We start from the raw sequence: 18,880 nt of genomic DNA on the forward strand, positions 1-18,880 counted from the left end.
CACTTCCATGCACATGCTGTTAGCTTCTAGATGCAGCAAGGTGTAACCTTACTGTCTTGCTTTTTGGGGTATTTCAATTCTTGGTTGATTTTATGAAGTTTTCTGTATCTTGCATAAGCTTTTGTGATAATGAATTCTTCAGTATTGAGGAATAGGTGGGACTCAGTGCAATTGAAGTTCAAACTGCATATTCAGTTTTATGGTAAAGTCTGGTAAGGTTTTATGCTAAAGTTTTATTTTATACATAAAATACATGCATATGTTGTACATGGAAGCTTTCATGAGAGGAAAAGTGAATGCGTAAAAAAGTCAATAGTAAATGTAATTATAGACATGCTTTTCTTTTTCTTGGATAGTGCATTATGTTATCTGATCTGGTGTGATTCTGCTTGCAGAGAAAGAAGGAAAGACAATTCAGGGAAGTAAAGTGGACTCCTTAAGGAAAAAAAGTTTTGCTTCTGAATTACCAAACAGAAATAAACAGGATGCCTCACCTGAAAGAAGCAAAGAAATGTGGGTGTCATTTCCACCACGGATGCCAAATGAGAATGAGGTAATGAGTTAACATTTGTCCATGTGGACAAGCACCACATTTAAACAGATGAAAATATGGAGAGATACACTGTCCAAATGTTAGAGGCTAGTGGTATTTATCCTATGTGAGGCAAATATTTAAAATACTACCTAAGTGTTAAATGCTTAGAGAGGCACCTGCAGAGATCGTGTTTCGCAGTGGCATTTGCCCTGCTGAAGAGCTGCCATAATCTGACTAACAAATAAGGCACCTTGCAATGAGCTAAGTAATGCTTTCACTGGAGACTGCACTTTGTGGTAGAGGTTGGCAAAAAGGAAAAATAAATCCTGAGATTACGGATGCCAGCATGGACAGGTTTATTTGTTTCTTGTAGATTTTAGGAAATACAAGAGTTCTGTGTTCCTGAAGCTATGTTACTGCCTGAAGTAAACAGTAGGCAGGCCAGGGGCATTTTTGATCTTCTGGAACATAAGGGATTAGGGATTTAATGTGTAGGGACAGGAAAACAACAGACGTCATCTGGAAGGGAGATGGAAATCGGAGTCAACTTGTTAAGAACTTCTGCCTTCCTGCCTGAATAACAAATAATTAGGCTGTGATCTAGTCTGTACTCAAAATTGCTCTTCATTAAACTTTTATTAAAAAATAAGTAGCAGGTCCTTTTGTGTTTGTTGAGCAACACACTGAAGTGCTTTCAAATGATGGGCCTGCCAGGCCACAGGGCACAAGCTGCCACTTTCCTCCTTGCTCGGACATGTCTTTGAGGTAGAATCAAGCAAGGCTTTTACAACAATTATGTTCTGTCAGTTGACTGTGTAATAATAATGCCAATATTTTTGCCATTTTTTTCATAAGAAGTATTGTTTTCTCATTGCTATAATTTGACTTTGTGTCTCTTACTTTAGTCACGTTGAATTGTCTTTCTGCCAAGCAAAGCAATGTACAACTTCCATTATCCTTTATGTGATGGAACTTCCATAAACCTTTACGTAGAAGAAAAAGCTTCAGACATGCCTGCACATTTTTGTCACATTAGCAGTTTAAGAAACAAATACAATAATAGTAAAATGCAGCAGAAAATGTGCAGTGTAGTAGCAGCAGGAGGCTGTAATGCATTAAGTTGACCACTGTAACCTTTAAGCCTGCCCTAAGAAAGGAAAATGAGGAAAATACTGCTTTGAAAACAGTGCTACTGTTCTAAATGTTGCTTTTTAGGCATGCTATGATTACTTACACTGTTGTTCCAATTTATTCAGTCTGGTCCCGTGTAGGTTTTCATAGAATTACCTTCTATACTTGTTCTTTTTCAGGAGCATTCCATTAACTTCTTAAAAATTTTTATATACAGCATCTATAAAACTGAGTAATGTTTTCTAGGGGACCCTTCTTGAGCAGGGACAAGTGACCTGCAGTGGTGCCTTCCAACCTTACTCATTCTGTGATTCTGTGATTCTGTGAACTATGTATAAATTAGTAGGAGCTTTGGTTGTGATTTTGATTCTGTTTCATGCATGTAAGTATTTCTGCCCATCTATTTACAGGCAGTGATGAGTGAGAGCTCAACAGCTGGTGTCTCTGATGGAAATAATCTCAGTCTGTCTGAAAGAGTGAAGGTGAGGTTTTCTTCAAAGTGGGGATTATGAGCAGAACATGACTGATTTTGCCTGTATTAGTTTACAAGTTACTTGCAATTTGCTGATGTATTTCCCATCTGTGAGAAAGAAGAATGACAGCAGTCCAAAATTTTTTTCTGATGTTAGTGAATATGTACTTTTAAAGTGTAAAGGTTATGTAAGTCTTGAGACTGTTTTCAAACCACCTTGGAAAAAATTATCTGAAAACATCTTTAATTACTTCATGGAAACACAGAAGAAAATCCAGGGCATGTAGTCAATCCTCCATGGTAACACTATTTGCAGATAGGCTGGGAAAAACCTTTCATTCTCACCCTGTGCATCTATTCAGAGTGATACCTGAAATGAGAAATGTCTTGTCTTTGGGTATGTTTTAAATAGTTTAGATTGTTCAAGGGACATTAGCCTGAGAAAACAGTAGAGTAAAGCCCCAGGTGAAATACTAGAAATGTAATAATTCTTAGGGTTTTTTTTCCTAATCAATTCACCATTAGTGTCAAAACAGAAGGATCAAGCTCTAGTTTGCCTACAGCATGCATTCTCTTTGTGCCATGTGAAATGAGCTTGCAAAATTGCCTAGTAACTCATCATGCATCATTTTCCTATGAAAATATTTTACTTCTCCATCTTCCCACTAAGTTCCTGAGAAAGTTACTGTACAGCTTGAGCTTCCTTTCCATCACTTAAGTTGATACGTGGCAATTTTGGCAGTAAATCTTTGACTATACCTGAAAGTACTTCCTTTGGGTTACACATTTCAAAGAAAACTCATATGCTTTCTTGGAAAAATTCAGGGGAAAATGGAAAAGATGAAGTAGACAATTTAATGCATTTTTGCTTTGCTCTAGATTGTACTCTAAGGAATGGAATTGATATATTTTTCTCTGTTTTCCCATTTGGGTTTTCATGGCAGGTGGACAAGTACTTACACTTGGAAGATGTAGACACAGATGAAGAGACATGCAGTGGTAGGTTCCCCCCTTCGTATTCACCATCGTTTTCTGTCTCTGAATGCAAGTGTGTGAATATTGGTTAAAGAACTGCTTCTCCCCTAAAAGAGATGATCTTGCTCAGTTCTTCTATTGCTAGAAAATTCCCCACATTGCCCCAATTCCCCAAATTGAAGTACTAATTTCCCCACTCTAAGAGGTAATGAAATAATAAATTAAGGGGAATGTTTATTGTACTTTGTCCTGGTGAAGGTTTTTTTTTCCCCAAGCTTTTCTAGAAGTGCAGAGCTCTTCTTGTTAGCAACATCTCCCCATATTCATGCATTTTTATTTTGTATTGAAATTACTGTCATTCCAAAAGTTTTTTTTTGTGAAGTAATGTGGGTGCTAAGAGACAGTGCTGTAAAGTGGAAATATTTAATGAAAATGCTGTCCCTACCTATTAAAACAATTTCATCCTGGGCTTAAAATAGATTAGACTAATTCTGAATTCACAGTGAACTTCTTTAAAAATTCCAATTAGGAGCATTTTGAGTTGTGTTGAACTGTTCTGTACATCTATAATAATTTTAACTCTCCCACCTCCAAAAAGTAAATGGAATGCTAATGTCTATAGTTAGTTGTCTGTTATAGGTCCTTCTGTGGTCTTTATTACAACCAGAAGTGACAACCTCTTAGTGTTTAAATTCATTTTCGTCATGTATACCTGTGGCTGTACAAGGAAACCAGGCCACACAGATTAAGGGATTTGCCTGAGGTCACAGACAGAAACTGCAGGGCTTTGTTGCTTGCTTTCTTAGTTATTGCCACTTGATTGGTCTCTCCACTCTAACAGTGAAGTTTTGATTAGTCTTTCCTTTCTCTGTGTCCTGAATTCCTGTGAAGTCCGAGGGCTTAGAGATTTCCAGTATCTCACAAGAAAATAATAAACCAACATAAGTCAGGTTTATGGCAAGTATTCTTTCTCCAACCTTTCAGAAAGGAGGGAGTAAAACAGCAGTCCCAGATCAGGTACAGATGTCAAAGATTTTTTTTTTTGAGTGCAGTGTTCATATGTGCCCATTTTTCCCTTTGTAGGGCATTGTTCTATGTTTATGTCTTAAATTCTGGCATTATCTGTTAAAAAGCCCCTGGAGTTTACTGTTGGAAGCACAAACCCACACTTCACTTGTGTCATAATGCAAGGAGAAATGCCTATATCCAGTTCATTAAAGTATTGTTAGATATCCATAGTTCCAAACAGGCCACAAACTGGTTGATGAGAATTAAGCCCAATGCTAAAATATTAAGCAGAACAGTGAGAAAAAGAGCTCTGCTTAAGCTTGGGGATAACTCAGTGCATTCAGTACTGTGACAGACCTTGCCTCTCTCCAGCTTTTGGGTCATTTCTGTGTATTTGTGTGTATCCAAGAGTAAATGTTAATCACATACATATGGAAAACCCTGGTAAAACACACTTTATTTGAGGCAGACTGCCTCAGTGAAGACTGAGACTGTATCAACAATGCTCACTAACAACATTAGGCTTTTAGATTGTATTTTATAACATTGAAACACTGCCTAGCCAGAAATTAATTGTTCCTTCTAAATGCTGCAAGGAAAGTGAACAACATGCAAATTTATATCTGGGAAACCCTGGTCTTTGAAAATGGTTGTCAAGTCAGGCCAAAAAATTTCTCCTTGACTCCTAAGTGCAGAAAATAGCACTTATGGTTTGATAGTTGTCTTACACATCAAAATCCACTCAATAGAGCTTCACAGTAAGAGAGGTGAAATCTTAGTCCTGTAGAAATCATAGCAACAAAATGCAATTTAAAATATAAAATTATGTCACTTCTATTGCTTGTAATGTTAAAGTAATCTAGAATAATATCAGTAGTGAATACCTTAATGAAAGATTAATTCTGTAGAATTCCAGTTAGTTTATAAATGAGGTAAATTGTGACACAAATTATACATTCTGTTGTTGACCTTTTTAAATGCTGCCACCTTATGTCAGAAAAAATGATTGATTTAAGACTTCATATTGTCAAAACAAGCTTAAAAATATCATAGCTTATTTTACTCAGTAAAAAATATCATACCTTGCTAGTAATTGCAACAAACCTTCATCTCTTGTTGTTGGCAGCAGTTCAATACCTCTGTGCTTCGCTTAGCTTTAAAGGGCAGATCAGTTAGCTGAGTTAGCAACTGTACGTTAATACAATAAATATTCACACTTAAGGGCAACTGGCTCAAATCTGAAGGTATGAGAAGCATGGTAGAAAATAGGTGTAAAAAACATCCCATCTAACCAGTGCTTTTTGGCAGGTGTCCTGGAAGGGTCATTCTAGTGAAGTTTTCTTTTGGTTTTTTGGGGTTTTTTTTTGTTTTGGGTTTTTTTTTTCCAATTTATCTGGCAAAGTTCAGTGTCTTTTAAGGTGTGAATGAATATGACTGCTTCTTAGGAGTAGGAAGAGCAGCCCAGAGATTTGGCCAATATGCAAATTTGTTGTAGCTGGTTTTGTTTGACAGCACTGGACTGAAAGCCTGAAACAGGGGCAATGCTTTGCATTGTGGGACTTTAGCACCGTAAACCATGATTGGCAAAGTGAAATTGCTGCCCTAAACCACAGCTTTAATGCATCATGTAGAGACAGCATGGGCATGGTCTACTGTAATCACTCTTTCTCCCTGAATTTAATCTCTAACTGTAAGGAGCTTGAGGCAACAATGGAGATGATCAGGCTTTCTCCAGGGATGGACGGATGGATGCTGCCTAGTGCCTATGTTTTGGCAACAGGACTTTCCAGGACTGCTTACAAATTTCTTGCCTGCAGGGCTTTAGGGATAACTTGATAATAATAGGTGATATTTGAATAAAGTACCAAATATGTTAAAGAATGTCTGGAGATCTTGAGTGTGCAAGAGAAATGCGAGAGAAATACAAGAGAAAATTAAAACAGGACTAATTAAATGTGTGGGTGAGGCATCATAGGCAAGGATATAATTGTCTCATCCTAATCCAGCTTGGAACACTGAAGTGCTGCAAACTTGTCTTTTCAAGGTCCCAGTTGTCTGTAACCCTGCAGAGGCTGAGGAGAACCTGATTGACTCCGTTACTTTGAAGCTGAGGCCAAGCATAATTATTGATTATTTAAATAATTTTTTGGCGAATTATATCAACATCTGTTACTTTTCATAATCTGTGCCTCTCCATTTATATTTTAGCCTATCGTTATATCCAGAAAAATCATGTTGAGAAAGAGGATTCAGAGTTAAATGAGGTGGATTTTTTAAAGTATGGGTCTCCCCCCCAGCTGGTGAATTCCTTTCTTGTTTTTCTTCTCCAGTCGCTGCAATCCATTTAACACTGCCTTGAGATGATTTCACACTAGGCAGCTCTTTGGGACTAACAGCCTGAAGCATGAGAATTAGAGCAGACTGCAAAATTTAGCTTTTAAGCTTTTTTTGTTATCGCTCTCTTCTCAATTCCCCATCAACAGCATTTTTGTGAAATGTAGTGTCTGAAAGTGGTAAAACCTGTGTCAGTGTATATATAGCTGTCAGTGTATATATAGCTGGGCATCGTTTGGCTACAGTAAAGTTATAGACAAAACTTTGAACTTCTTTCACTCTTGAAAGTTAAAAGCAGACTTGTGCCAGTAGATAATTTTTTTTCTATACTCACAATTGATGTCTGTGGTGCACAATATGCAAAAAACTCCCAACTCAGCAGTGTTGACAGATTTAGTGATCGCTTTCTGCGATGTGGTAGGGAGGGACTAAAGAGTATTGTTCACTTTCCAAATATGCTGTTATTAAAGTATGCTGGACTTCAGTAAAATTGTCAGCCATATCATCCAGGGAGTTGATTCTTCATAATATGAGAGGTGCATTTCAAAATGTCTTCTCAGTTTTTTTGGTACCACTGCCTGTTCAGTTATCTCTATATATGGTGCCGTTGGCAGTATCCAAGGCTTTCCTGTTGCTAATTAATCACCTCCACAGAGAACATAATTAGCAGCTTAATTAGGATCATCATCCAGTAGTGCTGTAGCAGCAGCTTAAACAAGCTGTGAGGTACTGGCTAGAACTTACAATGGCCTGGAGTTCCTTTGGGTGCTCCCACTGAGAAGGACGACTGTCAAAACTCTCTAATTTTTTTTTCTCTCTGAAGGGGTTTCTTTATTAAACATTATCAGGGAAAGCAGCATTTACCAATTAGACTTTCATATGTTGTCACACAGCCAGGATAGAGAGAGACAAAGCTCATTTCTGGCATGTCTGCTGGCAAACAAAGGTTGATTACATTCTTACAGGGTGATTGAAGGGAATTTGAAACATTGTTTGCATTACTAACAAGCCTTAAAACGTGGAATTGACATTCTGAGTATGACAAGCACTTCTTTCTAAAAGCAAAAATAAATTTCCTTCTGTTGTCCTAATTCTTAAGAGTTATCTTTCTGAGCCATTGCCAGGCTGTTGCATAACAGTGCTTCCTCCTCATCTTCTCTCTGCAGATTGGTCTGTTGAGGAGGAGAAGCTCTTAGAGCAGAAATAATCAGTGTTTATATCAGTAGGTGATAAAAACCTCTTGATGTCCAGGCTTCCCTTACTTTAGTAAGGGTGTAGATCAAGGTTGCAGGTTTGAAACAATAGTGGAAGATGCCATTGTCTTTAAATGAGCATTCACATCTTCCTTCTGTCCTATAAATACTTTTGACCCAAATGATGAAAAAAACAGCTGCAGAGCATGTGTGGACATAGCCTAGATACCTGTGGACTGTGCTGTCCTTTTCTGAAAGTTTTCCTCATGTAACTGGTGCATAATCAGAACAGATGCTATGCCGAGAACAAGGACTGAAAGCACTTACGTGGCTGGAGATAGACATAAGCAACCAAGAGAATAGGGATGAAAACAAACCCACTTATCACGAAACAAGAGACAAAAATCCAGAAATTAAATACCCAAGGGAATTAATTCAACTCTTTTTAAAAGAACGTTCTACTTTGCAATTCGAAGCCCTGCTGGCTTTTCATAGTACACTATTCCCAGAAGAAAACTAAATGAAGAATTTGATCATGGATTTTTTATGGAGACCTGCCTAGGAAATCTTATTTTCAAATGCAGGTTCACAGGGGAATGAGAGGTTTGTAACTCCACTACTATGGTAATATTGTGCAGATACAGAGATAAGTAGACATTTCATCCATTTCACCCTGGATCTATGTACTCTCTTGTTGCTTCCATTAAGCAACATTTAAGCAGTGCTTTGAAAATTTATTCTGAGATTACAAGATAAATGTAAATGTAGTATAAAACTGTAAAGAAACTTGTGTATCAGCTGAAAAAAATAGTAGGTAGATTTACATAATCCTTTGACTAAATTGCAAGACATATGGTCCCCTTAAGTTCTTTCATAAAAACATTACTGAGACATGATGGACACATCTGTGCTGTGGCAGAGCTGAGATTGATTCATGATAGAAGATATTTCTAAACCTAAGGCATATCCTTCTGATCTGTCACAGAATGCAAACCCACTGGTCCCAGTATGAATGTTTTGCTGAAGTTTGTAAAAGAAAAGTGATTCAGAAAAGCTGTTCATTTGTGAACTGTGGAACAAATCCTGCCTGTATGGAAAGGTTACATGTCACTCCATCCCAGATAGGGGGAAGTCCTCTCAAGTGCCTCTTTTTGGACAGCTCAGGGAGAAACAGATATCTGTGAAATACCCTTAGACAAGAGAGTCATCTGGCACTGCAGTGGGGAATATTAGTAGTTCTACCAGGTGTCTTAATGTTCTGTGAGAGTCATACTAAGATGCTTTGCAATGATTCTTTATGCCCAGTGTACAGGTGGTGAAGCTCTAGCTAAAGAGAAGTGAATGACCCTGCTCAGCTCATCAGTGGCAGGCAAGGTGTTTTATAACTTCTACTGCAGACGTCTCTGCTGAGGACCTTCCATCTTTCTTCTGAAAGAAAGGAATGTAATTCCAGGTGCTCTCTGAGTTTAAGAGCATCTGCATCCAGATTTTAATTCAGCATCCTTAAGAAGAGCTACCTGTCTGTTTTCAGACAAGTTTGATTTTTCCTTAGTTCAGTATTACTACCTAGATTTTAGCTCAGGACTGCATGATTCTGTTTTAATGACAGCTTATGCAACAATAACTACATCACACTCTGACTAACAAGCTACTGCCCATGTCTGAGCACTACAGGATTTTAGCAGGATTTTGCTAATTTATGCATCGAGTGGAAGGTTAATGTTGACTCTTTTTTATTCAGCAGGGTCATTAGTTCTTCCAGGAGAGGTGGAGGAGACAGTGACTTGCTGTACACCCTTCTTTGATAAGCCTATTCAGCCGAAGTTCAGAGCCTGGTCAGTTCCCCAGCCATCAGACAGCAAAGCCCAAGAGGTATGAGGTCAGATGTATTCATTCAAACTTTGGGGGTTTGGGGTATTTTTATTTTTCCTGTTGGCTTCTACTGTTATTACCACAAGAACAGAGGAATATAGATGTAGTATGTGAAACTGCTGTGAGTTAACAAGTCATATTATTAATTTTTAAGTGAATAATGAATTCTTAAATATGTTAAGAATTGAAATAAACACTCTATTTTTTCTTGCACACTGCTTCTGTATAATCTTACATTTTCAAAATGTGCACTTCAATACTTCAAGTGGTATGTGGGCTTTTTAATATTTAATTTGTGTAACTCACAGAATATTCAAGTAAGCCTTTGCCCTTTAAGCCTTTTAGCTACCCTTGCTTATGTAGAATGATGGACCATTTAATTTTCCAGTGATCTCATGATCTTATAGCATACTCATTGGCTTAATATAGGAGCCAATTTTTGCAGCAGGGAGGTAGTGAATGATCCCTTTAACGTGACGCTTAACAAAAAAAAAAGATTTTAGAATATATTGCAGTCAGAATTAAAATCTGGTCCCTTGGAAATGAGTAGTAGCAAGATGCTGCTGAGAAGCTGCATTGTCAGGGTCTGGTGTGGAGAGGTTTGCTTTATGGCCTCTGAGCCTTTTAAAAAGGCACAGTCAGTGCAGACTTTAATTTAGAATTGCTGTCTTCCTTCAGAAATTCAGTTCTTCTCAAACTGCAACAGAAGGTGTGGATTGCTCACAGGCTTATTTTAAGTCATTAAGCTTCCTATCCAAATAGTCAGCATGAGCATTAACTTTGGGGGTGTTTCTATTGCAGAGAATTCCTCACTGCTCTTTTCCCCTGCCTGATCATTGCAATAGAAGCTGAAGTTAGCTTCCAGCTAAAGTGGGCCAGTTTTGATAGTTTCATATGCTTATTGATGTTCCCGTGAGGCTTAAATCAAGTTTATAAATGACGCGTGACCAATGAAGGTTTGGTGTTATAGCACTGCATATGGTGCCTCCTTTCCTGGGCTCAGTTGTGTTTAGTTCCTTGCAATAAACTCTTTACTATCAGGAACAAGTCTGCTTTGGGAAAAAGTAGATGTTCAAAAATGACCTTTCAAGCTTTAATACCTGCCATTCTGTGAATAAAAATACTCACTCTTTTCCCTAAGGATTGACATAATTCAAGGTTTTGCTTTAGATATATCCGTTGGACAGAAAATAACACCTAAAAAACTAGAATGAGGCTTTATAGCTTTCTCATTTCATAACTTCTGTAGAGAAGAAGGAAGGTTGTAGCAGCCTGCAGTGTTCATAAAGGACTGCATATGATTCTTTAAACTATAGTTCATGAAAAATAGATAAAGATCCGACTGCATGCAAAATTCATTTCCATTTGAGGGAAATTTGGGTTATGAAAGAAACTGAGTATTATTACATTGGCTATGGGTTGCTGCATTTTTCAAGAAGAAAGACAATTTCCACAACCATTTTGTTGGTGCCAGGCTACTTAAAATGAAGGCAGCCTTTCCCCTAAATTATAAACATATTTTTGCCTTCATTTAGATAATATAACTGGGGCCTGATTTTTAGAACTGTCAAGACTGAACAGGTCCATTTTAAAGTCCCTCAGTGCTTCAAATTGTCATTGCCTTGAAAATTAAGTCTTGCATTGCTTATGGCAGGACTAGTTTAGAAAGAGAAAAAGATTTCCCCTGGAGACATCTCTGCTTTAAAATGAGACTGTTCTCTGTCCATCAAAACAAATCTGTTAGGGAAGGGCAACATAATGTGGCTGCCTAATTGGTTTTCTTAGAGAATGGAAGACCATTCTGTATGAAAAATAGAAGGATGAGAAATATCTATGCTATGGAAACACTTGTGAGGCACTTTAGGGTAAACTGTGTATCTCTCAACATATTGCTAGGGAAAGTTTAATAAAAGAAGCTCTGCTAAGACCCAGTTTATAACTTGGATAATTGTTAAAGAATAACTTGACTCCCTGAAAATGTTTTTCTGTCAAAAGGTGTTAGGAAGCGGCTTAGTGAATGACATTGCAAATTATTTGTATTATCCACCAGTGTTGCTTCATCTTTCTTTCCTCCCTTTAGAAATAAATGTGTTTCAGGATTTCAATATCCATAGTGGAGCATACATGACCTCCCACAGGCCACTTCAAATTGAACCAGCATTCATTCTATCTTTGAATTACATTATCACAGAATGTTCCTCTCCCCTACCCAGAAGTTTATTTTCTCCTTTATTTCTACTTAATATATTTTTTCATGTAGGATATCATAGTGTTTTTATGTCTTAATTCCTGCTTCCTTGTGTCTTTATTCGTTATTTCCTTCTCTGCATACACATGAGTGCAGTTGCATTGTTTTCATCCACTTGCTACAATCATGCATTCAAAGTGGGATTCATTTCAGCTAACTTCAGCTTTAAATGTAGTTTTAGTCCTTCAGTCACCAAGAGGCAGAATTAAGCAACTCCAGAAAGTGATTAATCCCGCTTGCTGTAGGAATTTGTTGTAAAATGTAATAAATACACAAGCTTGGGCTGAGCTGACTACCTTAGTCTAGAAACCTAATTTTTGTATGGCTGGGATTAGGAAAGAAGAAATCTGCCCTTCTATTCTCCTTTATTTGTCTGTAGTTTGAGCATTCAAAAAAGTACTTAGCATGTCTGTCATTTTATCTTAATAATCTGTGGCATGGCAGCATTTATCCCCTAGAATACAACTTCCACTGAGTACCTTTGGTTAAAGTTTTACTGCTCAGCCTCAGCTGAGGTTTGTTTCTGCTATGTGCTATGCATAAATGCAACAGGAACACAGAAGAATTTAAAGACAGGATTGACTAAGTCAAAGAAGATGGAAGAGTTATATCTTCTCAGAGGCCAGTAAAGACACAGAGATTGAATGACTTGTCCAGAATGATGAAGCAGAAGTGGAAAATTGGCTAAGATTTATTGACTTCTAATCCAGTGCCCCAAGCTCAAACAAGCTTTTTTTCTCCCAGGTACTCCAGGATATACTATGCTTATATCATAGCATATATGCCTTCCCTCCACTTTTTTTTTTTTTTTTTGATTTATTGTTAGTGAACTACTAAGTTTTCCCTTGAGCATGCAATGAAATCACTGGTGAGTGTATGTGCAAGCTTTACATAATTTGAACAAGTGAATCATAGAGTGCCATAATTACACAGAAATACAAGTTTTAGAAGGACAGAGACAAGTTGTTCAGCTAAGTTTAACTCCTCACAGATTAGTAAAATAACTGAGTTGCCAATTATTAATAGACTTCTGAAAATGTCAACTTCAAGTATTTTATTTACAATATTACTTGGTATAACAACGTCTAGCAAAATATTTCAGTTGTTAATATGAATATTACATTCTTTCCCTCCTTTAATTTGGACATGCAGGAACTGTAAATGAAAGTGATTTTTTTCTTCAGAGAGTAAATCACAGAAGCAATCTTAAGCAAACTGGCAGTTTTCTAATAGAGCAGGATCTATTCCCAGAGAGCTCTGAAAAAGATTTCAATTAGATGTTAAATTAGACACCTGAAATTCACGTATTTCTCTCAGCTCCTTAGGCAAAAATAACAAGATAATAACTTGATCAGCTCAGAGAATTTTGTGTTCTATCGTAAAATGTCTTCCTTTTGACATAGAACAAAATTGCAGTTTGCAGTATATAAGTTTTAGATTGCTTGTCTTCATGGAAGTTTGAAGTCAATGGCTTCTTGGAAGAAGAAGAAAAAAAGGAATCCCTAATGCTTTGAGTATTAATTTGAGAGATGAAGCACACTGATAAATATTCGGTGTGAATAAACTTTTCAAATGTGCAATGAGTGGGTAACAGAGAAATCATTAACAGAGTGAAGTCGGGTATGTTTTATTTTGGCATCTTATTTCAGTTAGCATTGTGGGGTCGAGTTTTGTAAACAAAAGTTTTTCCAGTATTTTGCTGTGTCTGCATAAAATGTTCCTGGAATGATATGAAGGCCAAGACAAGGTCAGAGTGGATGTGTGTATACTTTCTGTAACTCTGTTGGCAGAGGAAAATAGATTTGCTCTTGTAAAATCCCAATAAAGGCTTACTGTAGTTTGAATTCTTAGCTCAGTTACCTTAGATGTGTGTGGCGGATTAACCTTGGGCACACACTAAGCCCCACAGCCACTCACTTGCTCTCCACCAGCAGAACTGGGAGAGAGCTGGGTAAACTGGAAAATTCAGGGGTTGAGATAAAGAGAGTTTAATAGGGAAAGTAAAAGCCTCACACACAAGCTAAGCAAACCAAGGAGTTAAATCACTACCTCCCACGGGCGGGCAGGTGCTCAGCCACCTCCAGGAGAGCAGGGCCCCACCACAGCTGACAGTCACTTGGGAAGACAAAGGACATCACTCCAAACTCCCCTTTTCTTCTTCTTCCTCCCACTTTATGCACTGATGATTCCACACACGTGTGGTGTGGAATGTCCCTTTGGTCAGTTGGGGTCACCTGTCCCAGCTGTGTCTCCTCCCCTGCACCCCCAGCTCCCTCACCACTGTGGCGGTACAAGAAGCCAAAAAGGCCTCAGCTCTGTGTGAGCCCTGCTCAGCAATAACAAAACATCTCTGTATTATCAACCCTGTGTTCAGCACAAATCCAAAACACAGCCCCATACCAGCCACTGTGAAGGAAATGAACTCTACTTCAGACAAAACCAGCACAATATTGTAAAAAATGTTGTTACAACCAAAATAACTGAAAAATATTCATGCCTTGCATTGTATTTTAGAAGAGTGCGTTGGATTTCTGCAAATGAAAGACAGGTAGTAGAACCCTGGTTGCTGCTACCATTTGTCACACAGTTGCTGGTAATCCTACTGACAAGGAATTCTACAAGGCTCTGCCTGTGGAAAAGATGGAAATGAACATGAATATGCTGAGGAGGTCAAGGAGTTGGCTTTATCTCTAATGGGAATGAGAGTTTATGTGCAGGCTTTATCTCCTGTTAACATCTTTCAAGTGGGCTATTTATAAAAGTTAATGATGGCTTACATGAAGTAGTCTGTGGACATAAGCAAGATAATCTTTGTGTGCAGAATGAATAGTTTTTTCTAGACCGAGTGTATCTACGAAGTTTTTCCCATTTATAAATGCCCATGGTCTACTCATCTGCATCCAGAATTATTTGGTAACTCCAGCATGTAAGCCAGATCCATAGAAAACTGAGCAATATAGATGATTAATAGAATTATACAACCCCAGAAAAACTATTTCCTGATTATTCATGCAAATTACAGTTTATTAATAAAGGATGTAGATACTACCCAGATGCTCTCTGCAATGTCTATCAAGGCCACCAGAGAGGAGTCCAGTTACCAATTCTCTTACCGGTTGGCATTAACTGTGTCAATGCTTCTTCTTATCGAAACATCACATCAAATTGTGCAGGATTGTGCCTTCTAAACTGAGCAGTGATCATAGGATGCTGAGTGTTCTTCCTGCTTTTCAGCAAGTACATATATTCTTAATTTCATATACATCAGTAGTCATGGGATTCATTGAGGACTTGTCAAAAGCTTGAAAAAATAAGCATGTGTTTAAACATTTTGCTGATTTGGTGCTGAAGTACTTAAATCTTTGAAACACATTTATAGGCAATTTATATTAACTTCTCAAGGGATAGGGAGCATTCCTACACAGTTTTAATATTGAAGATGTGTCTCCTGTGTTACTCTGGAATTCATTTTATGTAACTGCTTACCATAAACCTTTCTTGTCATGGCCCCCTGCAGTTTCTTATCAGCATGGAGCCTCTCATAGTTATTTGTTTTCATTGTTTTATTTTATAGGCAGAGTGTTTATTCGAAGATATTTCAACCAGAAGCAATGCAGAAATGCAATACAGTATGTCAACAAAGCACATACTGGCAAATGCCATAAGATTCTTATGTTTATCGTGCAAGAAATGCAAACTAGCCAATTCCATGTCTCTGAGATGGTGAAAAAAATTATTGGAGTCTGAAAATTGATTATGTGTGATTTTGCTCATTGCAGGCTTTTCCTTCACTGAAACTGTCTTCTGGTAAACATGTTGCATTAGTGTCAGATGCATGTATGCTGCAGCTTTATGTAATAATAATCCAAATTTTGACGACATGGAATTTGTATTTGAAATTTAACGTAGCTGCATATAACATGTCCATATCTCCACAGCCTTGCTGCTACAAGTGACAGGAATATAATAGATGTGTGCAAGGGAGGTTTTTAGATTCCTTGCCTTGAGCAAAATTAGTTAATGATACTCATTCAGATACAGTACAGTACAAATGGGGGCACATTAAACGGCTTAAATTAGGTCAAATTGAATAATTGAATTTATTCTTTTACTTAAAAAGAGGTTAATCAGCTGAGAGTGTTAGAGTCAGAAAAAATAGTTTAATTAAATATTAATTAGAAGTTTGTGTTTTTGAGCTTCCTCATTATCACTTGCAGCAATATTATTTATATATCTGTTTTTCCTCATTACAGCTACTGGGCGATGATGTTCAACCATTCTCACTTGATGAAGAATTTGATTATGACAATGTGGCACTGACCCCGAAGTTCTCTGAAGCTGAGCTGAAGGCCATTATAGAGTTGTCTGAAGAGAAAATGGGTGCAAATGTCAAATCAGCACGAGCTGAAGACTGAGTCAAAGGTGTTCTGTGCAGGGCTGTTGGAATGACCTTTTTATGGGATGAATGTAGCTCCTCGTTGTACCCTTATTTAGTGTTCTTATCTGCGTGGCCAGTAAATGGCATCCCTGAGATTTGTCATTTATTCTGTCAAGGTGCCTTGGATCCTGTACTGGCTCAGGGTAGGTGTGCTGGAGTGACTTCTCCATAGGAGCAAAACAAGCTGGTGAATTTCAGAATAGCATCGTGGCTACTCTTGCTTATATCTCATACTGACTCGGTTCCTGAGTAGTACAAAGCTGGTCCTGAAACTGCCTTTTACCTCATTCTTTCAGTAATGTAATTAAGAGCTTTTTAACAGCTGACAAATCAGTCTATGAACTCTTTAAATGTATAGAGATATAGGAGTGAATAAATCTGGGAATATGTTTTTTTCTCCGTGTTTTGAGTTACTTGAGTTCTGCAAAAAATAAGTATTCCTGTTTCCAACAAACTTTTTGATCAAAATTGACGTGGTACAACTCCTAAAATTAAAACAGTAACTGCCAAACCACCCCCCCCCCCCCCCCCCCCCCCCCCCACCTTCCACACAGAGGAAAAAACAGCAATCTCATCCATTAAAGGAATTGGCATTGAAAGGCTGTCGGATTTTAGATTTTTTTCACAGGAGATGATTCCAAATAACAGCTTACAGCTTACACTCTGTATCACTGAAATACCGCAAGCTGGAGTTGAGTGAAGGTCAGCTGTACGGGTGGGAGAGAAGAGTGTGCACCTCTGACACAAGGTAGCATGCACTCCTTCTCTGAAGAGATCAGAATCCTTTGTTTTCAGTAACTGTAGAAGCTTTGCCCTTGAGGCTTGGTTTAACGTCACAATGCTGCGTTGTATTTTTTGGTCATTTTCTGGTATAACTGCATTCACTAAAGTTTGCTGACCAATATTTTGTCCTTGACCTCTCTCTATTATTTCTGAAGTGGGTGATTAGCATGATAAATATGGGAAGAGTGCCTGAGCAGACTGACAGGGCACCAAACCATAGGTTTGGTGGATGAATTGTGGATGAATTTTCTGTGGCCAGTTGGCTGCTTCATTGCCAGTAATTTATAAAAGCAAAGAAAGGTCTTCTGATGTTCCAAAGGAGATTTTCTGGATTAGTGATTTTGTAAACCATAATCATGCTCCACTGAAATCTGAGTAGCATTGGTTTTGAGGAATGGCATTTACCTTGATTAGGGGATATAATTTAAGAGTGAGATTCCAAAAAAAACCAACCAACCAACCAAACAAAAAAAAAAAACCCCAACCAAAACAAACAAACAAACAAAAAACCACCAGAAAAGAAAGAGCTCTCACAGAAGATATTTAAGGAGTCTGGTACAAAATTGCAAGTATGTTGTATAGAAAAACTGGTTTGTACAGGACCTTGCTGGTAGAAGGCAATGAGAATTTGTTTTTACACTTACACTCAAAAAATGCCTGTGCTGTAGTTAAAATGATTTTTAAAATGTAATTGGCTGTGTAGCAGATTCTGCTGGGTTTTCTGAAATTTTTTTTTTAATGTGAATTTATTTTAATTCAATACAGTGTTTTGTTGGACCCAAGGTATTTTAAATTAAATGGTTTAGATCCAACTGGAGTTTTCCACTCCAACCTTAAACATTTCTGAACAGATCTAATTATTAATTCATCTCCTTCTGAAGGATACAGATAATGTGTATAAATCAGAAGGATAAGAAGTAAATTCTGGAAGAGCTCCATAGAAAATCTGGGAGAAAGAAACGGAGAAGTGCTGTATAATGATAGCAAGGTCAGCCTTTGAAACCCTCAACAGAAAAATAAGGGAGACAACCTCATTAACATATGCATGTATAGCAAAGATAAAGTAAGGAACCTTCTGTCTGAGAGACCTCTCTGTACAGGGTTTGCTGTCCTGCAAAGAATCAGCCATAAAGGTGAACATTTGTGGCTTTGTGGAATGGTGAATTAGGTGCTTCTTGTGTGTGGTTTTTTAGAAAGGCATGAGTGACAGAAACTAGAGATCAGTCCTGTGGGAATCCTATTGCCTGTAGAGTCAATGAGAAAACTTGTAAAGGGGTTTATAATATTCTTCAGGCCACATCAGCTCTGGAATCTCTTAAGTGCCTTTTCTATTCATTTCATTATCAATTTTTCACTGTACATTAGGGATACATCCAGCCATTCAGTTCCTTCTCTCATAAGCAGATGATTCTTACCAAATGTTCAGGGTACCTACTATGCTCCATAAGTGTCATTCAGTATAGTCATTATATGGTTTCCTTTGATATAAAGAAACACTTTGCTGCAGAATACCCAACAAAATTGGAACTCTTTAGTGACATTCATCTTACACAGAGAAATGGGAGTAATTCACTTATATTTACACCGCTCATGAGTTAGATTTTTGCTCTTTGTTAACAGGCATGAATATCGCAGTGAAGATTAGGCAATATAGGCTACATTTTCTGTACATGATATTTTATTGGCCTGCCCCTGTGGTTGTTTTTGGCTTGTACCTTTCATTTGATTACCTTTCACAGAGGAGGCATATTTTCCTCTTAGCCATTACCAGGTTGTCATTTTTAAGAACATACTTTATGTGCATGTTAAATTTTATACTTGCTCATGGAGTTAGTTACCTGGAATTGTTTTAGTGTTTGTGAGGTGGTTTGAAGTCTGAATAATATATATC

The 18,880-nt window shown here is 37.7% G+C and overlaps 1 protein-coding gene across 5 annotated transcripts in view; it reads left to right on the forward strand.

Moving 5' to 3' along the window:
- The window catches only part of LOC121360958 (intraflagellar transport associated protein), a 39,153-nt gene extending 22,498 nt beyond the window's left edge, over positions 1-16,655 (forward strand). For 4 of the 5 annotated variants that reach the window (XM_041481180.1, XM_041481183.1, XM_041481181.1 and 1 more), the window contains 5 exons: positions 396-553; positions 2,077-2,148; positions 3,083-3,137; positions 9,390-9,520; positions 16,022-16,655. In XM_041481180.1, the coding sequence (XP_041337114.1) occupies positions 396-553; positions 2,077-2,148; positions 3,083-3,137; positions 9,390-9,520; positions 16,022-16,183 (578 nt within the window). In that variant the 3' untranslated portion in view covers positions 16,184-16,655. The remainder of the gene's footprint in view (positions 1-395; positions 554-2,076; positions 2,149-3,082; positions 3,138-9,389; positions 9,521-16,021) is intronic. The other variant, XM_041481184.1, reaches the window with a different exon arrangement.
- Positions 16,656-18,880: the final 2,225 nt, after the last annotated feature.

The sequence above is a fragment of the Pyrgilauda ruficollis genome, unplaced genomic scaffold (assembly GCF_017590135.1).
Source record: "Pyrgilauda ruficollis isolate IOZ18807 unplaced genomic scaffold, ASM1759013v1 scaffold55, whole genome shotgun sequence".
Lineage (NCBI taxonomy): Eukaryota > Metazoa > Chordata > Aves > Passeriformes > Passeridae > Pyrgilauda > Pyrgilauda ruficollis.